The sequence below is a fragment of the Physcomitrium patens genome, chromosome 10, assembly GCF_059467195.1.
Source record: "Physcomitrium patens ecotype Gransden chromosome 10, ASM5946719v1, whole genome shotgun sequence".
Classification (NCBI taxonomy): Eukaryota; Viridiplantae; Streptophyta; class Bryopsida; order Funariales; family Funariaceae; genus Physcomitrium; species Physcomitrium patens.
In genome coordinates, this window is record NC_143419.1 from 10,765,769 (window position 1) to 10,789,033 (window position 23,265).

Genomic DNA, 23,265 nt, shown 5'->3' on the forward strand with positions numbered 1-23,265 from the left:
AATTTAGTCACCCCTCAATAGAGTAGAGGGAATGTAGTACCTTATAATTTCTGGATATATCCATGGTGGTTGAATTGAAGGGCAAGTTGATAAATATTGAGGTGAAGATAGTTATAAAGTTTATTTCTATCTGTAACTTTTCAAATATAAATAATGATTTAAAACCTAATGGCTAAAAAAAGATCTTTGTACATATCTTTTGATATTACTTACCACATTACTAATATGTCTTACATTTGATTTAATCTAATTCAGATTGTATAAGTTATCATATGCATATCATTTAAATTTTTTATTATATGACAAACAATGTTGTATAGCACAATTCTTAATAGACTTTAATTTTGACCATATAATTGTTTATCTTTGGCTTAAAAGACAATGACTCATAACCTTGCATATTGCACATTTCATATACCTAGCTTTCTATAAATCTTTGATATTTTAGTGGAGCATCACAATACTAAAAAAATAAACATTGCTCTCATAAAATCTACTCTTTAGCTAAAACATCTTTATCTCAAAGAATAGAAGGATTTATTTTTGTATAATAATATTCTATGAAAAATAATCTATCTTAGGCTCTCCAATAGGGATCTATTTCATATCAAATAAATATGGCAAATCTATAGTCAAAAATTATAAAACAAGCAGCACCAAAATCCATGTAGTATGAATCATTGTTTCCATGGTTTTAATGGAAGAGAAAGAAAAAAATATGTCTAAAAGTATTTGCAGGTTGTTCTTTAACAACTTCTATACTAAAATAGATGATTTTAATACATTCTATGAAGGAACTTTTTTTATATCTTTCACAAACCTAAATTATATTTCAGCCACCTAAAATCCTAAAAATAAATCTCTTACAATTACTTATGAGTGAAATTATGAACTTCAACATTTAAGTATAAGTAAATGGGCTCACAACAACAAGCCATCTGAAGACATGTATAGAGACTATGCAATTACTTAAAAAACTGCCACATTTTAGGCTTATGTAGCACATTGAGAAGTTTACAAAGAAGTTAATGGTTTATATATTACAAACTACAAAGTGCAATTATTCATCCAGAACGTGAGTAGTCATGCTCACAAGCCAGCTGCCAAAATCCAACTCCCACCATAAGCAGAAGTGCGGGATGGCCTAGTGATTGCCTGTATATAATCAACCTCTCGGGTCTGCAGAGTTATTGCCTGAGCACGTTAAGGGGAATACAGAGTTGAAATCAACTCCCTTAATTCTCAGGTGAATCTTTAGAGCGTGAAAGGATTGCCAACTGAATTGAAAAAATTATACTTTGGGTGTGATATGTGTACTAATTGGTGGAACATAATCAGCAGATGTCACACCCTCGTAGGTTCCCTTCACATCTTCCTCCTCATAGCCAAAGTGGTCAGCCCGAGCGTTTACAACCAACATCAAACAAATGAGCCAGAAGAGGGTCGAGTCCAAAGCCATAAAAGCAGCTCCTCCGAACAAACCAGCCTTAGCAGTGGGGCAAAAGCCTGGGATAGCACTATGGTGATTGTGGCTGCGGTGGACGCTCTCAAGTACCGTAGCCCAGAGGAGTAGGGATTCCGCGACAAGGAAGAGGGTTCTGTAAACAGATAACACCTACAAATGAGTCCGCATTCAAAACAGGCCTCTCAAATATACTTATACCCAGCTCTTTATCCGTAGGTCATGAAGACGGGTGAATAATCTCAGGACATACATTTCTGTGAAGGTTTTTACTATAGAGGCAGTTTAATGGAAAACTGATGACAAATAAATTTTTGACACTTAGAAATGAAATCCGTTCGTAAAGCGGCAAAAGCATGGATCATGCGATTGCCTACATGTGATTGACTAAAAGATTCGAATGAAATCAAAGCTCGAAATCGTGAAACAAAAGAAATTAAAAGACAAAGAAGTATGTCGAAACATCTTGAGAGAATGCACAAGCTGGAGCTATGTGTAAATCAGAAACTTACAGAGACAGAACAACGAAAGTCACCAGTCCAACACTCTTTGCGAGGTTCTTGATGGAAATGCGTTTTCCTTCATATGGGTACACAAGAGAGACCACAGCAATGGTGGCAGAAATGAAGAGTAGAATTGCAGCCAGGGTGCCCAGAGCAGGTGTAGGATCTTTCGGGTACAAGCAAGTTGTTTGCCCACTTGCGCTGACCAATTTCACAGCCAAGTCACCCGTCGGCTGCAGGAATCCAACGTTTCGCATATTACGTCAAATTACTCGCACAGAATGCAGTATTCATTTACGGTCGATGCAATGCCAATTCAAAGCCCCCTTGTGAATGCTTGTAATTTCCTTATGTCATCCAAAGACCGAGCTGGAGGAAATTAAAGAACCTCACCTTGCTGTTCTCAGCAACAATTCCAAGAATAAAAGCGATCACCCCTGGAAATGCGACCACCAAAGCAAACGTCCCAGCCTGTCCTAACGCCATCGCTTTACTGGGACACGAGAAACCATTTCACGTTGATTAGCGGGAATGGAACGCCTGTCTGCCCAAGAATGGATGATAAGAAAAAACAACAGTGCAGTGGAACAAAGTTAATAAAACCAAACTGACGAGACAATTTCAGAGGACGAACTGGGAACCAATTTAACACCCTACGAAGTTCTGTTACCATCAACTGAGTAACGCAAACTTCAGCACATTCATGAACCATAAAAAGACACCCTAATGAACTCATCAAAATGAGAGAAGGATGCAAAGGTGAAAAAAACAAAACAAAACAAAAAAAAAAAAAAAAAAAAAAAAAAACTATAAATCCTCTACACATTTGCAATCAACTGGTTCTGCCTGGCTCACACTGTGACATCAGCCTACTCATTGAACCCATCCTCGAAAATATAACATTAGGCCGTTTCTACATATCTCAACAAACGCCTGCACTCGACCTCGGTTACAAGACCGAAATCAGAGGGATTTTGTTGTATATTTTAAGAAGAAATACAACCAAACGAAAACAAAATGGGTAATGGGAAACAGAATCAGAATCAGAATCCAATTCCAAAATTCTCATTCCTACAGAACTTGCTGAAAAATCCAACCTCCAAAACATCGAAAATCGGAATACAAACAACCAGATCCGTACATTCCATCCTTAAGTTCCAAACCTTAGTAGAAGCCACGAAAACTTCGATGCAGAAAAGGAAGCAGAACAGAGGCAAGAAAGATCCAAGATGCCAAGGAAAAGATGGTCCAGAGAGACTACAGTGAGAGGCAGCAAACAGAGAGAGGAGGTCAGGGCTCTGGGAACCAAACGTGCAGCAGAATGAGGGGAAAAAAAAAGCAACAGCGCAATCGCAAACGACTGCAATCGCAGCAGATTGGCCCTGGATGGATGACCGTGTTCATATCTTGGATGAACGTTGACAGATGTCATCCATATATCTTGCACATTCTGCACTCCCTGCAGTTTGCCGTGGTATTGTACGTAGTGCCGAGTATGTACGAATTATTGCGTATTTTATGTAGTGTATGGAGTTGGTGCCGGAATTGAGTGAAATGCTTTATTTAATTGATTTTGGGTAACATTCCAAATGTGAATGGTGGAATTATTGCATACACTGGATTCTAAGTTAATAAGTAAAGTGATTTCAGAGAATCATTGCATGTTAGCAATGGTAATCAAGAATCAAAATCATTCTTCTTAATTCATCAAAATTAACATTTATAATTTTGTAGATTTTAAAGAACATTAAAAAAAATTAATAATTTGATCAGTTATTAGCAAACTAAGTTTTCTCCATTCATGTAAAAATATCAATTAAAATATATAACTAAAAAACATTATAAGATACAATATTTTTTAGACATATATTGAATCAAATACAAATAGGTTTTATTTAATAAAATAGTTACTTTTACATTATTTAGATAAAAATTAGAATAATCAAGACCAAAAATTCTATAAAGGTTATATATATTTATTTATTATAATAATTATTAAAAAAAATATAGAAGACATGAGAGTGTATCAAAAAGAAACTGATGTCTCTACAAGAGTTGCAATTTGGCAAGACAACTTCTAAACTTGTATTCTATGGATGAATAAAACTTTGTAGATTATCATCTAACAAATAATATTTAGATAGAAGACTCTATTCTTATTTGTTGCTCTATGAGCGTAGATAGTATAGAGCAAGAGCCAAATCTTTCTTTGCATGTTTGTCTCAAAATTTTTGAAAAAAAGAGATAGTGATAGATGTTATGGTGTGACTAACAAGTAACAACCTTTATTTACATAAGGTCTTTGTTTAAAATCCATGTATTGATAAAATGACATTACCATTTTTTTAAATGTTTTTTATGACATGTGCTATATTATTTTGAAATAAAATATTTTTACTTGGCTCATCAAGATAAGTGAACACATCAAAGAATTTTTAATTTGTCTAAATGCTTGATTTGGATGAATACCTCCTATTAATTTTTATCTTCTCTAGGTGCAAATTTGATGGTAGTTTCTTCTTAGCTATTAGAATTATGGATGTTATAATAACTTTAAAGAATAAGAAATTTTTTTGTAATTATAGTTCTAACTTATTTAATGTATGGCATATTTTTTATTTTACATTTAAGTCTATTATGCATAAAAAAAAAAATTAAATATATATAGGAAGTTGATAAAACCACATCCCAATGTTATTAAAGCCACATTCTCTCTTCCTATCTCATGATTAATTCTATCCATCTTTTCTCTATGTCCCTCATTTCTTGTCCCCCATCCTCTACTTCCTATCTTTTATTTTTTGTCTCCAGTCTCATGTCCTCGATTCTTTGTTTCTTGTCACATGTCCCTCATTTATTATCCTCTATCTTTCATTTAAGGGTTGTTTTCAAATAAACATTTTGGATATTAATTTTTAAAAAAATTGTATATGCCACTAAAGGAAAATTTTGAAGCTTAATTGAAAAATTGTTGGTTGTGAGAATCTGCTTTTAATTTCAATGCTTCGTTTCAAATTTCCTTTGAAATAGATAATGCACTTTTGTGAAATTTAAATATAAGTGAAAGAAGTTAAACCAAAATTTAAATTTATTTAATTTTTAAAATTATTTATTCCTAAAAAAATGATGAACTTGCAGGTTTCTATTTTACATGGTTATAGAATGTTTTACAGATAGCGATTTTAAAAGAAACAATTATATATTTTTATTTATTTTATTATTATTATTATTATTTTAACTTTGTATCTAATCAAATAGTTTGAAAATAAATAAAAATATATAAATGATCATTTTAAAAATATACATAATCTTTAAAGAAATTTTATAATTTATAAAAACATATATATATACACACATAATACCATTAAATAATGAAAATTTAAAGATATGATATTAAACTCAAAACCATTTATTAAATTTTCATTATCATACACAATTTTAGTGTATTGTAAGTTTATCTGTGCTTTTATCTAAGAAAATTGTATTCAAAGTGTTTGAATGATTACTAATATACAAAGTTGTAATTTGAAACCATCTTTAAATCATATTCAGGTTTCAATCTTCTATATTATTTTAGAATGAACTCTTGTCATTTAAGTATTGATGATGTTAATTTCAATTGATTTATTAACTATATCATATCTAAACTAGTAATATATAATCAAACATGTTATATGTTAAAATAGGAAGAGAAGATTGAGATGGGGGATGGATGGAATCAATCATGAAATGACTAGGGACGTGTGGCTTTAACAACATTAGGGTGTGGCTTTATCAACTTCCAATATATATATATATATATATATATATATATTTTATAAAATTTTGAAAATGATTTCTTAATACGATATTTAAACTTAAAAGTTTTTTTTTGAAACTAAATGTAGAGTTGTAGCCTATTAAAATTAAAAGTTACTTTTAAAAAAAATTATCCACACTCTATGAAAATTTAGACATATTAAATAAAGTGAATCTAAAGTGAAAAAATTCAACAAACTCTTTATTGCAATAAAGAAGTAGGCAAATCAATTGTAGAAAAACACTCACCACAATACATAAGAAGCTTTTGTAGGCATGAAAAAAAATGGATTTGTTTGAAGTATAAAACTTACATGTATAGTTTCATAAGGAGAGAGTGTGCATATTATAAACTAAGTATAGAGCAAGTGAGGTCAAATTACAACAATTTAATAGGAATCTTACAAATATTCAAGATTGGCTGGAAAAAAAAGACGCACACAAGAAATATTTCTAAAGAAGCCCCATGCTTTTCCAAACACATCATGCACTTTTTAATATTGTTCTACTTCCACAAGAAATATAATAGCATTTACGTATTTGATAAGATATTGACAATCTCACAGTTCCATTTTCACAGTTCTCATTCATGCAGGTGACAAAAGTCTGTATGAATCTGTATTGTTCATTCTGAAATCAATGACATTTAGGAAATTTCGCTCTTTATATACTACATACTAACTGCTGTAGGGCATGTTTTCACTCAATTTAGTGTTAGTCATCTACATGTTTTGCAAGTGACTATTGCACTGAATGCCGTGTTTTTTATGAGCAAGCGTTCCCGTTCGGAGCACAGGGAGAACATTTGAGAACAATCCAATCGTAGCGAAAGCAATTGTACATTACATAATTGTTTGGAATTTTGTACTTGAAAGTTTAGGCAAGACAAGAATATCATATAAGGATGCTGACATGGACAAGGAATGCACAATTGACAATTAGTAGAGTAATATCTGTTTGGAAGTTTCCTGTTAGCAGTGCGGGAACTCGTGGCACTTGATATGAATGGTGCCACTTGTGGGTTACATGTCTCTGCCGTGAACACAGTCGCCATGTACATGTACCACATCGAAAAATATCTGTATTAGTGAACAACCTACATTTTCCCTCGAAACAAGGAATATTGCTGACAAAGACTAAGTCCGCAGTGAGATAATTGCTTGTAAACGAACTATCTCCTCCTCAAGTCCTCCAACTGAAAACTTACAACAATGCGAGTCTTTCTATGGCTCGACGAATCATAGGTACAAATGCCTACTGAAGATTAAACCGTCTCATGTCATGATTCGAAAATACAGACACAGAGTCTGAAGCGAGAATCCTCAGTCCACAGCAGTCTTTGTATCTATCAAAACGATGCTGAAACTGATCCAAGAGGTGACAATGCTAGTATTAGATTAATAAATACTCGGCCTATGTAGAGCACAACCATACATCGGCACATGAATTTCACCTCATGAAAAAATCAAAAGCATGAAAACACAGCTAATTCCCCGCTAGCTCCTCCCCTCGCTTAGTTCCAGCTAAGACGGCATTAATAAGAGCCGACCGAAAGCCTCTCTCCTCGAGCTCACGTACCCCAGCAATTGTGGTTCCTGCGTTACGATAATGTGTCTTCTTTAGACCAAAATAGGGTACTTCCCAGTGCCAAAAGCCAAACGTTGTATTTACATAATATCATATTTGAAAAAGTTAAGCTTAAGATTTACCTGCAGGTGATGTTACCATATCTTTCAGTTCGCCGGGATGCTTCTTGGATTCCAACACCATCTTTGCAGATCCCAACACCTGCAATTGAAAGTTCAGTAAATATTCAAATGGGCTATGGCAAAAAGAAAATATAGAGGATTAAAACAATAACAATAAAATAAGACTGGGGAAGGATCTTAAGTAAATTATCATGACGAATCACTTTCATCTAAAAGCAGAAAGAGGACTTCAACTCACCGTCTGAGCAGCCAGGGACATTGCCACATCACGGGTAAGCCCAGAGGCTACACCACCATCAGCCAGAGCTTCTATTGCCATGAAGATATAAGCCGGACCGCTACCACTACAAGAAAGAACCCAACTTACACAACATTAGAATTTCAAATTTATGCATGCAGAATGTCCAGATTCCTCCACAGGCTAACTTGATCAACCGCAATTTTTATTACAGGAAGTGCAAAAGATTTTCATCAGCAGTAAATCCAAGGTTGGAAAACTTATATACCTGACTCCAGTTACTGCATTCAAAAGCCTTTCGTCAACAACATGGATTTTCCCTAGTGACCCAAACATTGTTGCCACAAGGTCTGAATCAGCTGGAGTTGCTGTTTTTCCTAAGCTCATTCCTGCCATAAATAAACTCACATTCATCAGACAATAAATGACGAAAAAAAAAGTTAAGAGTACGGTTGTGAGTGAAAATTTTCTAAAGGTCTGGATCACATAAACCTTACTCCACAATATATATATATATATATATATACATACACACGTCATGATAACAATTATAGCACTCGGAGACTTTCTTTAACTTTCTTTCAGTAACTTCTAGAAGAAACATTCATCCACCTAAAGAAGCTAAATGATCATGTATGGAAAGAAACGCACCGGCGGCCGTCTCACCCACTAAACAGTTCACATTGGGCATCACCCTCACAATTCGTGCGTCACCAGCCCAAACCTGAGAGCAACAACAGAAGGTTCAGCAGAAGCATCCAAGGAAACCCGAGTTAAAAATAAATAAATAATGAGACAAGACAGGTTGCACATAACTCTCGGGATTCTGCCTTGTACTACAATTACGCACCGTATGTCTCCATTGTGTAACTTAATGTGCAAGGATAGTCCTAAGCTGATGAATGGTGGTGGAGAAACTTCAACGACGTAAAAGACATCAACTTATCTACCTAAGGTAGAATGATTCTTGCGTCTTAAAGAGTTTCACGTAATGTATGTGAACGACAGATATAAAAGAGCTCACCTGTAACTTCTTGATGGGTATTCCTGCAGCTATCGAGACCAGAAGATGATCCTTCGACAAACTTGGTCTCATCTCTGTCACAACCTTCTCAGCTGCAGAAGGTATCAAAATCGAGATATGAAGTAATAATTAGAATTGCATCGTAAGAATTTAATCATGCCAGTTATTGTCACTAAGTATCATGTATATCACGGATATAAAGATGATGCTGCAAATTACAAACAAGAATAAGCAGCATGCGTCAAGTATGCCTCCTAGTGTTTACCGACCACCGTTTGCTTCTAGGAGGCATCAAAATCATTTTAACCCTTAACTACTGACTGTGAATAATAATAATAAAAGAAAAGTAAAGTAAAAATAAAAGAGGGGAGGAATTGAACATTACCTGCTTGGGGTTTTACAGCCAGAATAAGCACGTTGCTGTTCTCTGCAAGCTGCGTTGCTCCACCAATCACGCCCCTATATTAAAGGCTGACTCAAAGGCGTAACATAGAGGCAAGTGACAAACTTATTGCCACAGCCCCTCTAGAATATGATCATATCGAACACATACTTGGAGCGATGAACAAAAACATACGTGGAATCCAACAGTGCAGGATATCTGGTGTAACCTTGCTGTTGGACGAGCAGATTGAGGTGCCCAGAGATTCGAAGACTTGCGTTCGACTGACATTGACATCAGAAGCGTACATCCTGTCAGCAGGCACTAGACCCGACCTGTCAAGGCCCCTAGCTATTGCCTCTGCCATTTGGCCAGCTCCAATGAAACCCACGCGTGTGTTGGCCGCCAAATCCATTGCCATTGCTACTACCACACTTGAGAACCGCTTCTGCTGATAACGCCAACTACGACAACCCTGAAATTCGCCCAACGACACAGTCAACAACCCTTTCACAGGCATTGTCAATTCAATGCCCGGAATTTAAACCATTCAATCATTTCATTACTACAACCAACAGGGTTTTGAATACGATAAAGACTTCCAACGCTATACTCCTGAAAAACCAAGACTATAACCACGACCACTGCGGTTAATGATGAACCTGTAGGAGATTAGACCAGCGCAACATCTAAACTCCACTATTCAAACTCAATAACAAGCTCGTCGCAAACCAGAAGCCCCTAAAACAACTTGCTCTTTCGAAAGTCTCATGAATCACTGTCGCTTCAAACCTAATTCACTTCATCCACAGCAGCGAAACTTAAATCCAGCGAACAGCTCCCTGAGGGCTACATTCGAAAGAATTAACCTCCCAAGTTCAAATTTGAGGAAACCACATTATGCATTCAAGCCAATCTGAAAATTATCATTTCATGAGACTAAAGTGCGGATGACAATAAAAATTTGAATGCCAATGCACTACCCAATCCCCCGCCGAACACCTCCAAGAGAATCTACCTTCCGTAATATTGTGCATGTGCTTAACTAATTAGCGAAACTCCGCGTACAAGACATGCAGCGAGGGTCCAAACAAAGCATTCTGGCTTCCAAAACCAGGGCATCCTGCACTTTCACCCTCTGCACTACGCAGTAAGTTGAAATTCTCCTTCCAATTGGACTCAACACCAGATTCGAAAACACAATCCTAACGCCAGCTCTCAAGCCGCAAGGAAGAACCGGGCGAGGCTGAGGCCGAGCGCACAACCCAACGCCAAGCTACAATTCCCGGCATTCCCGAACCACGTTGAAAACCTCCAAACCCCTCCCCAGGTCAGTGGCAACGACGTCCACAGCAGTGGAATCAAGTCACGATTCGCCAAGCTCGGCAGCAGGTTCCAAAAATTCCACCTCACCTCCGGACACACACAACTCTAGCACTCTACCCCACTCATATCCAACAAACCCAAAACCCAAACACGAGCCGTCGCATCGCAGACCAACACCGCGACTACGACACATCTTTCGAGTTACTAAGCAGAAGCCAACGCCCTCTTCTCCAACCCAACTGAGCCAAGAGATGGTCAACCGAAAACGGACAGCACTAAACCTCCTAAACCCAACGCAGTACAAAACGGAGTAGCAGCGGCAGCATACCGCGGGCTGAAGGGCAGAAGGGGCACGGTCCCAGCAGAGGCGCGCAGGCAGCGGGGCAGAGAAAGCGCTAGAACTCAAGGAGGTCAGCAGGCGCAACACAAAGCCGGAGGAGGGGACGAGGGTTTTAGAAGACGAGGGCATGGCGACGTGGTGCTGGTGGCGCTGCTAGTGCTGGTGGCGCTGCTGGTGCTGGTGCCGCTCCACGAGAACGAGGAGGAGGCCCGAGAGCTCACGCGGTGGCCGCGCTCCCCTGATCCTCCTCCTCCTGACGCTACTCCCTTCCTTGCCTTCCTTGCTTGCTTGCTTCGTAACGCTCCGTGGCCGCGCTCCCCCCCCCCCCCCCCCCCCCCACCCTTCCCATGTGCCACTGTTAGTTTCTACTTCTATTGTTTTACATATATCATTGCATTTCGTGTAGGAATGGTTTCATTCTTGATGTGTTGTTGGCATGGAGAAATTGTGAGTGGGTTGCCTTTGTGATGGGTTCTTGGATTGTCATGTCAAGAGCACATTTGGAACTTGTGCCATGATGTGTTTGTTGGGATATAAAGTGGTGTGGTGTTACAAGATGTATTGTTTTGTTATTTGTTTCTCTTTTTTTGTGGTTCATCTTTGTATTTCTTGATTTGTGGCTCTTTCTCTTTAGTTTGTATTTTTATTAATTCATTTATTGATGGGTGGATGTGTAAATATATATATATATATATATATAGGAATGTTAAATAGACTTGAGTTTTTACTAAATTGACCCACCTATTCTAACCATCATGAAAATGAAAAAAATGACCTCCAAATTCATTTCTCCGCTATTGGATCTGAAACCAATAAAATTCAACTATATTCATCATGATTACCATATTTTTCATTATAGGTAGGTTGGTTTAGTAAAAACCTAGGTTTATTTAACATTCATTTATATTTAACATATATATGAATGGATGAAAATAAAATAGATGGCAGATGGCACTTTGAATAGAAGCATACACATATTAATACCTTTACCATATATATATATATATATATATATTGAGAATTTTAAATAAAATTTTAATTCAAAATTGATCATTTGTTTTAAAATAACCATACTATATTCATGAGTTTTATTGGATTACTACAAGCTACAAGCTACTTAATTGCAAGTTGTATGTCTTAAATGTTGCACTTGTCAATTTGATTTTCAATATATTTAATAAGATATTCTTTTTCACATCATAGAATAGCTTGGTTTATTTTTAATTTTTTTTCAAATGTATTATAAAAAAATTACAAAATAATTTGATTAAATAAGTAATAATAATACATATATAATTTGATTGCAAAGGTTACAAAATAGAAATTTCAATATTCTTAGAAATACAAATTTATAATTTGTAATATCCAATACAAACCCAACACCTCTTTCAAACACAGTTTATGATTCTATTTAGAATCCTAAATCTCTGAGAATTCTAAAATCTCAATATACTTTATTGAAGATAAAATATAACAATGAGCTTAGGCATCTGTGAAATAAAATTGTCGTTTTTACTTAAGTATCATCAAATTTTTATATCTAGTTTTAGTATTAATGAAAAAACATGCATAATTTCCAATCTAATTTTTTAATTATACAAAAAAATGATAATAATAATAAAAACCACAGAACAAAATATTGAAGAGCTACAAGTAAAATATTCTTTCATATAATTTTAGCATTAATTTAGATTTTTTTTTAAATACTACACTTTCAGTTTTGTTTGAAACTAAATTATTTTTAATTCTTAAGTTAAAAACATTGATACTATATATTTAAAATATAGTTAAAATACGTTTAAAATACAATATACATACATACATACATACATACATATATTACAAAAATTAATTGAAATTTCAAAAAAGAGGAATATTTTCAAAAAATTGCAAAAAGACAAAAAATAATTCAAAATTTGAAAGAGTTTGGTTAAACGACACAAAAAGTATGAAGCATAAAAACAATTCGCAAGAGAAGTTTAACAAATCTAAATCAACCTCCACTTCATTTTTATTTATACCGATTGCAAAAATAAGCAAATAAATAAATAAAAGTTGGAAAACACCTATTTAATTTTAATGAAGTGTAGAAAAATTCTAAAAGAAGCTTTCATAATTCCATAGCACATTTTAAATCACTTTCAAATGTTTCCACCAGACAACATGCTTCCACGTCAACCCTTAAGCTTCTTTTAAGCTTTCTATGATGCACTGTTCTATAATTGCAACATCAAATTTTCCCCTACCAACTCTTTCAAAAAGCAAAAGAACAACAATTAACACCGCTTGTGTATAAAACAACCAAAATATGGATATAAAAACATGTAATGTACATGTTTAACATTGTAAATGTATCCGCGTAGATTGATCCTCAACTCTATTTCCTGGTTTCATTCCGCTTGTGGAACTTGAAGCAACTCTAGGATCGACAACTCTAAACCCTAAACTGGAAAACCATAGTTTATCCAACAACACAAAGAGCAACTCCCGTATAGAAAAGGGGGAGTGCAGCGTTGTTGTGTTTACCATTACATATCCCAGCTTCGACATAGAGCTCGGTGATGTGCACACGAGCCCTGCCGTTGCTCCAGCCTCGTGTAGCCCTTCAGCTCCTTTCCCCACTCTGCAAAGCTCACCATAACAGCTGACAATATTCAGAATGGCCCATTTCGGTGATGCAGAGTGAACAAACCGATCTATAACAGCAGAGATCGAGATATGGATCCTACGGAAGAAGGTGAGGCCAACAATGAGGTATAAAAACACATAACATGCCTTGTCCTCAAGTAGATCCGCTTCTTCGTGCAATATGCGAGCTGCTACTTTCCGCACCTGTAAATGCAAAACATCCAAAACTTTTATCAACTTGGTCATTTCATTCTCATACATCACCTTCTGTAACATTTTTCAGTATCCACAGGTCTCTGGTTCTGATCGTTCGTATATGGATACGAATCCTAGTGGGGCTTGTACTGGAGATATTATGATTTTAGGGTTATATTTGAGAATACTGACACCTGCCAATCCAGTTGCAGCTCGGTGAGTGATTCATACCTGTCGTTCCCAGTCTGTGCGCAGTGTAACACAGAGAAGGATTAGGGTCTGAGTGGCCAACCCACAAATAAGACCCAAGAAAAGGCCCTGCATGTATTCCGTAGTAGATCTCAGGTTAGCTGATGTTCACAGACCGAGATAACAAAAGAAGGAAACGTTTCTGTATGCGATTAGCTACTGAACAAGTATTCATCAGTTATTAGGGTAAAGCTTGGGTTGCGATGATCTTCATTTCTTATGTTAAAATCTACATGCTGAGAGAACTCTGGAAGACCATCAAGTTCCTCAAACTGCTGAAAATGAGGCATACACTTGTAATGAAATGAAATTCACTAGATTCTTTCGAACTTGGGTGCGTTACCACGAACCTCACTTAGATCCTAAGAAATTTTCTACGTTGATATTGAAAGGCTGGAAAAGCTGACATAATAAGGGCTCAAGGATGACATACTCGGCCTCCAAAGTTGAATTCGAAGGCAAGAAGTGCGGATGTCGGAACCCCCACTCCATAGAAGGCGCCTAGGTTAATAATCGCGCCGAGCTCTTGCCACCCACATCCTCTTGCCACACCTACATAACGCAAGTTTGTCTTTGAATCCCACTAAACTAGCTTCTTCACAGTCCATTCAAGACTCCTTGTGATTATCAGGAAATACAAAAGAAATGACACACACACACACACAATCATACACACAAAGCATACCTGAAAGAACACCCTGAATGCCATCAAGAAGGGCAATGCAAGCAACGAAAGGTAAAATTTCCGCCACTGAATCCACCACTTCCGCGTCGCCACTGAACAACCAGGCCCACTGGTGACGGAGCGACAGAAGCACGGAGGAAATGACCAGGGCTTGCGTTGCGGAGAGGCTGACAACTGAGACGACAGCTTGTTTTGCCGCAGGAGCATCGCCTGCTCCAAGCTCATTTGACACTCGCGTACTGCAGATGTGAAGTTAATCCCATCAGCTCGTCCCGAAGACTTTTTAAACGAAGGATCAATTCCTTTATTGCACTCTACAAATGGTCATTGGTATGCTGATACTGCAAGATGGAAGCTCACTAACTCGTGTTACTGGAACGATGATGCACAAAACTCAAGGCTACATGCACACCAAGATGGAGGAAGTAAATGAACCTGGCAGCGGCGCTCAGGCCGAAAGGGATCATGTAGTTCAAAGACGTTGTAGTCAAGCTGCAACATCCCACTGGTGGCGTTAATTCTATCGCCTAAGCTGTACAAAGAAGGAAACATGAAAGTATAGATTCGCAATCTAAGACCGCGAAAAAACCCAAAAGGAAAGATCAGGTATGAAGGCTTACCACACAGAGAGTGTTGCAAGTTCAAGTTCTGGATTCGGGAGAAGTCCAGCTAAAATGACTAAGACTTCAAAGCACCAGTACTCGAGGCTGTGCAGATCATGTCAAGACGGAGACTTTACATCAGCCCCTTCCACTCAATAACTCCAGCCCCAGACATTGCGACACTTCTCAAAACCAAAATCGGCAAAGAAAAGGGAACCAAATTAATTCGAGTTGGTACATAATGGACTTGCCAGATCATTATGCAAGATGGGATAGCCAAACCGAGAAATTCCCGCAGATCAACGAAGGCATTCTTCGAGAAGCCCTCCCATGTATGTTTACACACGCCCGAAAATCTCACGTAGCAGACCAAGAAAATGGCGTTCAGCCAAAACGACAAGCTCGTTGCCAAGGCAGCCCCGCGGAACCCCAAACCTAGCATATAAACAAGAGTGTAGGAAATCCCCACATGCAAGGCCAGCGACCCTGCTGAGCAGATCATCATCGGAAGCACTACACTCTGGGTCTGCAAAAACTTGACCACGGGCTGTAGCAGGGCGTAGCCATAGATGCTGGGTAGCAAGCAAAGAGCGTACTCGCCTGCTTTCTCGGAGATGTGAGGGTCTTGCCCTAGCAACAGAAGAATGTGCTCCATGTAAATGAAAAGAAACGAAATCGGGATGCACGCTCCATAAAGCACTACAAGAGCTCGTTGCAGGAAGATCCCCAGCATGTGGTGGTGTATGGGGCCAGCCCCGAATGCTTGCCCGCAGAGAGTCTCCAGAGCGCTCCCCAGACCTAGCTGCAGCTCATAAACCAAACCAACATAGGGAAAAATCCCAATCAATCTCACCGATAAGGGCATGAACTTCAAACCTTGAAATCAAACCAAATCCAGTTTCAAATAATTCATGCGAGCTGGTTTACGACATTGCAAAATGCTCAAATCAATTTGAAAATGAACATGTCTTCCATACACGACCTTCAACGACCTCTCTAACGATGCAATCTCTAGCAAGTTGAGAATCCCCTTCTTCTCGTGTGTTTCCTCCCTCTCCTGTATCCAATTCAAAAGAAGTGCCACTAACTTACGTAGCCATGAATGGAATTGTTTTAGAGAAATTGAGCAGACAAGTTTACAAGAACATAGTAGCCTAGGACACCGGCGAGCGAAGTGGCAATCGAAGCACCGGCAAGCTCCTTCTCTCCCAAATGACCCACGAATGCCAACGACACAACCGTGATGGAGTACTGCAACAGGTTTACGATAACCATAGGCCCCGCCAGCCAACACTGTCGCCCCAATTCCTGCCATACGGTGAGCTTCTGCGGCACCGGCACGAACTTCACGTCTCCAGACCAGCCTCCCTCCGCATCCTCACGCCGTCCATCCGCCTGCCGCTGCCCAGACAACGACGCCTGCAACAGCGGCTCCCGACCGGCATCCCAGCTTGGGCTGGAGTATGACCGCAAGAAGGGATGCGGGTCCTCCGTCTGGCTGTGTGATCGAAAAAATCCTCCTCGAGATGGGAACGAGGAAGCTGGCGACACCAGCTTCGAGCTGCTCCGGGTCAGGGTCGGAATTGCAACGGACGACGACATGGTTGAATCACGCTCACCTCTTCCCAGTCGCTCAAGCGTTGTAAAACCAGCATATCACGCTTCACAACAAATCCGAAACACTAGCTGCATCAGACAAGTCGTGCAATACTCCTAAAACTCTAGTTGAGAGCACACATCCTTCAAACCCCTTCGGCCATCTCACAAAAGGCTTGGCTTCGACCCCAACGAAATTCGCTCACTCCACTGTCGACGATCCGCCTAATGACAGTCCTGTGCACAATGCCCCACAAGGATCCGCGACCACAACAGGAAGCTGAAAACACACATCAGCAGGGGAAAATGCTAGAGGAAATCTCTCGCATGGTTGGAGGGACTAGTCATCGAGAGGCGCAAATCGGATGCATGGCGAGGCACACAAGTGGCGAGCGGTGAATCCACGGTGCCTTTGGCTCTGCGGCAGGGCCATCGTCAACGCCGAAGCGGTACTGCTTCGCGAGCATTTGGGTAACCTCAAATGATCCATTCAGTTGTAACATTCATTGTATTTTGACCTTTAACTTTGTTTGCTAGAACTTTACCACGACCTATAAACCTGGATTGCATCTGATCCATGAAATTTGCACCTTGGGGTGAAAAGCAATATCACGACGCATCGAAGGATCAGACTAAAAACTGTTTTAGAATCAAGTTACGTGTTGCAATCAAGGGGATATTGCTTTTCACCCCAAGGTGCAAGTTTTATGGATCAGACACAATTTTTTCACAGGGGAGGAGGAGGTTAATAGTTTAGGGATTCATGTTAACTGAGATCTGAACATTGCTATTGTTAATAATGTGTTTGCAACCTGTGTATTCCACGAGGTAAATTAATGAAGGGTCGAGGAGGAAGTGATTGCTGCCTTTTTTGCTGTCTTGTATTGTGGCTGCATTTGTAGTTAGATGAATGCTTCTGTTGAATTATGAGCAGTGTATTTGTAAAAATCTAAAGGACGTGACAATATATTCAAAATACCTATATCTCATCTAGAATGTAAAATTTCTTTTATATATATATATATGTATTTGTATGCACATTACATAAAATATTTATGCATTTTGATTTGAACATGACCATTACTTAAAGTATGTTTCAAAATTGAATGTAATTTTTATAATCTCTTTCAAAACTGTTTTTTCTATTAAGGCAGTAATTCAAATTCTTAATTTTGTGCTTTAAAAGTAGTAACAATGCATTTAAATAATTCCTTTGTTACAATTTTATATTATTTTATTTATTTAAAAGATAATAACGTTTATATCAAATGAGACATACTCAATACAATTCTAAAAAAATATAGAATTTGAATTTGAAATCAAAATTAAGAATTTGAAATGTGTCCAATTCTTTGATTATACACATGAAAAAAAATACTCGTTTCACTTTTATAAAGAGTATTATAATAGTTTTATTTTATTTAAATTGAAAATCTAAACTAAATAAATAAATAAGATGTAGTTTTAAGCTTTCTAATAAATTGGAAAAAATCTATTGCTGTTTTTTTGCTTTGTTACTGATATAAATAGATAGAACACTATGTTTGAAAAGTAAATCTAAACAGTGGAAGACTTTGAAAATATAGATGTAATCTAAGTTGTTGGTATTTGTAATGAAAGATGTAATTAGAATCTAGTATCATTCATTAATTGAGCTATGATGTTAAAAAAAGTTCAAAAAAAACTTCTAATTTCATTTTTATGAAATCATAACTTAATTTGTAGCTTCTTATTAGTTTTTGATTTATTTATTTATTTTTGTTTTGGTTGTTCAAAAATTATCTTCTCACTATTGTTGATAAATTTGCCATTGCTCCACACATTGAAGAAAAATATTTCATTTCGTCTATGCACATTTGAGAACAAAGTATAGAATGAAGGGCAACAGCAACTTCAACTACAAGTCATCTTTTTCTGTCAGTCTCTTCTTGTGCCTTATGGAGTGTATTACATTTTACGAAGACTTTTCAGCAAGTTGTGACAGCACAACTGTCAAGTATGTGTAATCGTTACTCAAAAGCTGCTTTCTGCTTGTCGAAATATTTGGTGTCCACCTCAATGTGGTAAATGTGATACTATTAATGACGTTACAATCCACAAAATTCACAAAATCCACAAAACTAGGTCATGTCGCAGGGGCTTGTTTGTATAATTGCACTTCACGTTGGAAATGGCTCTTGCAACATGGTAAATGTACATGTAGAGAAATGACATTATCTCAAAGATAGGCAATTAAATTTAACTGGCACAAAAAGCACTGATTCAAACATTAAGGATGGTTGTGTGCACATTTGTTGAATAAAACTATTTCTAATATTAAAAAGAGTTCCTGTTGAGCAACTTTCATTCCTAGGCCACTTGCCAGAATGCAGGGATTGAGTTGTTCAGAAATGTCTCCAAAAAGGCAATAGAATTACCTCACGATTCCCAGCTGACTACATTCCGAGAACTGAGGATCGTGACTCTGTCAGGTTATAATGATGTGCAAAGAATCACTCAAGATCATAGACACCCTGTCGTCTTACTGACCCTCGCACAATAACGGGTGTTGGATCAGACTCCATCACTATAATTTGCTAATAAAAAATAATTAGGGCAACATGCGTGTCCACTATATTTTTCATGAAGTAGCAGTTTGTAACGCCTTAATGCGCTTGCACACAGGACAAGCTAGGAAGGGACAATTTCCTTCCCAGAAACTTCCTTCAGATTACGAGGATCACATAGTTATGATTTATTACGCCACGAACTTCTCCCGAATACTGAGCTAGAAAAATCATTTCCACTTGATAGTGCGACAGCATCCTAAATTCACCAATCATTCAAATCCCCAAACCCCTGTGAAGCTGAGCCCACAACATAAACAAAACCATCCGTACATGTCAAGCACTCAGACCTGACTCCATATCAGCAGTTTTCTGGTTTTACCAAGTGTAGCCAACTGGAACTCTAGCGAGATTAAGATCATTCCTAAAGACACGAACACAAATTCAGAAATTCTCGAACTAATTTTTTTCCTTGCCATTTTTGTCAAAAAATGAGGAAAGAGGTAATGGACCAACCTCCTCACCATCACTACCGCTGCTACTGTCTGTTGTACTCTCAGATCGTCTTCTTCGTGATCTGTGCCTCTCCTTCCTCTCCTTTCTATCCTTTCTGCTCTTTCGTCGATCTCGGTCTTTTCGCCGATCATTGTCACTGCTAGAGCCATCTGCTGATGACTCAGAGTCGCTTCTACCACGACGCTTCTTAGAAGATGACCTCTGCCGACACAAATCGTGACGGATTAATGAAAATATAAATATACACTTTTAAAAAATTTGGAATTGGCACCTGATCGAGCATACTCAGATACAACGGTGCAATTCTCCACGAGTTTGGTAAAATTACCTTTCTTTTCTTGATACTTTTAAGCTTGTCCTTGTCTTTGTCCCTATCTTTGTCCCTCTTGCCTGAAACATAGAAATTAGTTGTTCATTCAGTACACATGTCGTGTATTCCAAGCATAATGTGTGCAATCTATCAGTTGACATCACATAGATAATGGCCACATTGCATTGAACTGCCTAGATAATATGCACCAGTGGACCAATCAGGTTTTACACAATCAAGAAGCTTAATCATAATCGCGATTATGACATTCAGAAGTATCCAGCACATCCAAGGGGCAGGCTCTTAGCTCTTACTCTTTTTTAAGACTTTATCCCGCAAGGTGGCATGGTTTGATCCTCGTGCTAGTTTCTTCGCTCGCTCAGCATCCAATTGTGCTCGATATTCCCTCATTAACTTAGCCTCATCAACTTCAAGTTCTTCTTGTCTCTTGGCTTCCTCCTACAATAGCGAAGACCCAATCTTCAGTAATACCTTCAACAATAGCAGAATAAAATATTGCTTATATCTATGCAACTTGATAATACTACAAGTTCTATCAAACTGCCTAAAAAGAAATGAAGAGAAGAGAAAAGGAAAGGATACCTTCTGCTTCTGCTTCCACTCTTCCCACGTAACTGTGTGCGAAGTCTGAAGAGATGCCAGACGTGCAGCATGCCATTCTGGAGAATGGAAAGATCCGTCCATCTGCGTCTCCTCTTGTCAGTAGCTCTCCAGGAAACACTAACTCTTCTACCTTACTCATCATTCAAAACCAAGACCTCTTCAAGATACGACACTTTTTTCAACAAGTCTATACGGGATGTCAGCTACAAGAAATTCCAGAAAAAGAGGCCTGTGTCATGACTAAAGTGAAAAAAATATCGCAGTCAGTCGGAATATCTATCCAGTTTATCACGCTAAAATGTAAGATATAGGATGACGTGAGGACTACATATTTTGGTAAGACTGCTGACACCGAGTCACAGGGAACAAGAGCATGTGCATAAATTGTTCTCCACTGCCACATCCTAAATAATATGACGGCAGGCCCAGTTTTGCGTTGTAATTTGGTAGCGAAACTTTCGTTGATGAATAAAAACTCTCAACTACTAAAGCCAATGATTTCCAACATTGACGAACAAATTGAATGTTTTGAATAAGACATCCAATTACAGAACATCAACCCAGTACACAGGCAATCAACGTCTAAAGCAACAAAGTTTGGGTCGCACGTAGAATACTGATTTCTTTATCAGGTTGAAAACTTTATAATCCAATCCAACAAGAAAGCAACTCCTAATACCCGATTCCTACTACATAATAATTAAACACGAGGTTTCGACAAGCTCTCACAAGGAACATCCAATATACGGCACCCGGAGGTTCCTCCTCAATCATTGGTAGAACGATATTGAGGGCTAACAAATAGGCTGACAGATGTTCCTGCGTGAAACATAAATTTATTTTCTCCAACAACGTAACGCGCTCCTGAAAGCAAATTCAATGTGTGTAATGCGCATCCGGACAACCAAACATACAGTGGTGCCTGAGGCTATGGCTCTAACTACAAACTCCCCGTTGCAACGACAGTAACTAAAATCGGGGGTGGAAGAATACACACCATGCCATCATCAATCTCTTCGCCCGGACCGCCGGCAGCAGTACTTGTGCCCATTTTGGCCCGCTGCATCGCCTTGTATGCCTGATTCTTCCCCATAGCTACAAAACGCGTCTCCTTCACTTACCCTAATTGACACCCAATTTTATCTCCGCAAAGCCTGCTCCGAACTCGTCCCCACCAAGAAATGGATCTAATTAATCCTCTCAAATCCTCTCCAACACCAATCCATTCCCAAAACCTAAAACCCTAAATAATGGAACCATTGCAAGAGCCTTAGCTCCCAACAATCCAACGAATGCAACCAAATTCCTCTGAGAAAAAAATTAAAAAGGTTCACGCCTCAAAATATACAGAAAAAAAATCCCCCGCTGTCAAACTCCATCCCCGGCTTCAAGTAACAATATCATACTCTTCAAACCCCCTTCGATTCAAACGAACAGCTTAACTGTCGAAAATCCCCGACCCAAAACCGACATTCCACTAGCCTCATGGGGGGGGGGGGGGGATTAACACAGGGAAACCAAAACCCTAATGTATCAAAACACCGTTATGGGTAAGCGTCAGAAAGGACCAAATAAGGGACCCAACAAGGGTAGTGTGGGTGGGTGTAAGTCAGGCAAGCAAGCTGGCTATGGCGATGGAAGCCTTCATGAAACCAACCCCAACTCTGTGAAGAGAGACAGAGCCAGAGCCAAAGCCAAAGAGAGATGGTTGATGAAGAGACCACCTCCACCACACCACCCCCCCCCCCTCGATCAACTGTCGCCGTCCCCCCCCCCCCTCGTTCCTCGAACTGCTCGTTCCCCATCCTCGTTCCCGTTCTGCCCTCCCGCCCGTCCATTGCCTACAATTAGGTTTCGCAAAAGTAACTGCAAAGTGCCGGGTTCGTGTTCACACTGTGCAATATTGTCAGTGTGTGAGGGTTTGTGCTGACTGGTGTGCTGCAATACGAAGTGGCATTGGCCATGAATGAATGGATATGTGAGTAGGCGTTACTTTGTTCCAGTCCTTCTTCATGAATGATCTACATTTGGCTTACATTTCTATGCTGAATGGATTGAATTGGATCGTAATGTGATTTACTTTTTGTTCTACTTTTATTTTACTTTTTATATTACTTTTTTTGCTTCTGTTTTCTCGAGACTATATTTCCTCTTACAAAAGTACCCAAAAAATGTTGCAGTTTCTTTTCAGTTTGATTGTAATTTCACTAATGATTATTATTATTATTATTATTATCCATATTTCTATGATGGATCCTTTGTTATCTTTATTTCATTTGGATGTGGTAGTTTGATTTCTAATTTACATGTTGTATTTTGTTCATAGTCACCTAAATAACTATATGTGTTAAAAGATGGTTTGTAAACACCATATCTTTTTTATCCTATATTTCAATGCATGTAAACAAATATTTTACATGGCATTCTATTCATACATGTAAACAAATATTTTACTTTTAGTATTGCTTGTTTTTATTTTCTCTCTAAGGATGGTCCACAAAATCACTATTGCAACAAGTGTTTTGAAATGTT

At 38.2% G+C, this 23,265-nt stretch overlaps 4 protein-coding genes across 9 annotated transcripts; all 4 read right to left on the reverse strand.

Moving 5' to 3' along the window:
- Window positions 1-965: 965 nt before the first annotated feature.
- On the reverse strand, window positions 966-3,314 carry LOC112287455 (uncharacterized). Its single transcript, XM_024530437.3, has 4 exons — window positions 3,129-3,314; window positions 2,359-2,458; window positions 1,975-2,198; window positions 966-1,598 (listed from the first exon to the last, which is right to left on the reverse strand). The coding sequence occupies exons 2-4, from the start codon at window positions 2,449-2,451 to the stop codon at window positions 1,292-1,294; spliced, it is 624 nt and encodes a 207-aa protein (XP_024386205.3). The 5' UTR covers window positions 2,452-2,458; window positions 3,129-3,314; the 3' UTR covers window positions 966-1,291.
- Window positions 3,315-6,705: 3,391 nt separating this feature from the next.
- On the reverse strand, window positions 6,706-10,856 carry LOC112287244 (pyrroline-5-carboxylate reductase). Of its 3 annotated transcripts, XM_024530070.3 has the most exons (10): window positions 10,771-10,856; window positions 9,346-9,591; window positions 9,120-9,168; window positions 8,735-8,826; window positions 8,362-8,434; window positions 7,979-8,099; window positions 7,711-7,816; window positions 7,473-7,551; window positions 7,217-7,358; window positions 6,706-6,795 (listed from the first exon to the last, which is right to left on the reverse strand). In XM_024530070.3, exons 2-9 carry the CDS (start codon window positions 9,535-9,537, stop codon window positions 7,249-7,251), a joined length of 822 nt encoding a protein of 273 aa, XP_024385838.2. In that variant the 5' UTR covers window positions 9,538-9,591; window positions 10,771-10,856; the 3' UTR covers window positions 6,706-6,795; window positions 7,217-7,248. The 3 variants fall into 3 exon arrangements, with proteins under 3 accessions (XP_024385838.2, XP_024385837.2, XP_024385839.1); XM_024530069.3 differs by lacking the exon at window positions 6,706-6,795 and having other exon boundaries at window positions 6,819-7,358; XM_024530071.3 differs by lacking the exons at window positions 6,706-6,795; window positions 10,771-10,856 and adding an exon at window positions 10,135-10,456 and having other exon boundaries at window positions 6,819-7,358.
- Window positions 10,857-13,068: 2,212 nt separating this feature from the next.
- LOC112288094 (protein DETOXIFICATION 16) lies at window positions 13,069-17,209 on the reverse strand. 2 transcript variants are annotated; one of them, XM_024531942.3, is made up of 9 exons: window positions 16,282-17,209; window positions 15,393-15,943; window positions 15,160-15,246; window positions 14,975-15,031; window positions 14,540-14,778; window positions 14,288-14,406; window positions 13,837-13,923; window positions 13,558-13,614; window positions 13,069-13,405 (listed from the first exon to the last, which is right to left on the reverse strand). In XM_024531942.3, exons 1-9 carry the CDS (start codon window positions 16,741-16,743, stop codon window positions 13,388-13,390), a joined length of 1,677 nt encoding a protein of 558 aa, XP_024387710.1. In that variant the 5' UTR covers window positions 16,744-17,209; the 3' UTR covers window positions 13,069-13,387. The 2 variants fall into 2 exon arrangements, with proteins under 2 accessions (XP_024387710.1, XP_024387711.1); XM_024531943.3 differs by having other exon boundaries at window positions 16,124-17,159.
- A 1,760-nt stretch (window positions 17,210-18,969) lies between these two features.
- On the reverse strand, window positions 18,970-22,468 carry LOC112287258 (uncharacterized). Of its 3 annotated transcripts, none has more exons than XM_024530097.3 (6): window positions 21,731-22,408; window positions 20,713-20,814; window positions 20,424-20,568; window positions 20,128-20,189; window positions 19,800-20,000; window positions 18,970-19,583 (listed from the first exon to the last, which is right to left on the reverse strand). In XM_024530097.3, exons 1-6 carry the CDS (start codon window positions 21,824-21,826, stop codon window positions 19,560-19,562), a joined length of 630 nt encoding a protein of 209 aa, XP_024385865.1. In that variant the 5' UTR covers window positions 21,827-22,408; the 3' UTR covers window positions 18,970-19,559. The 3 variants fall into 3 exon arrangements, with proteins under 3 accessions (XP_024385865.1, XP_024385863.1, XP_024385864.1); XM_024530095.3 differs by having other exon boundaries at window positions 19,354-19,542; XM_024530096.3 differs by lacking the exon at window positions 18,970-19,583 and having other exon boundaries at window positions 19,670-20,000; window positions 21,731-22,468.
- Between the last annotated feature and the right edge of the window lie 797 nt (window positions 22,469-23,265).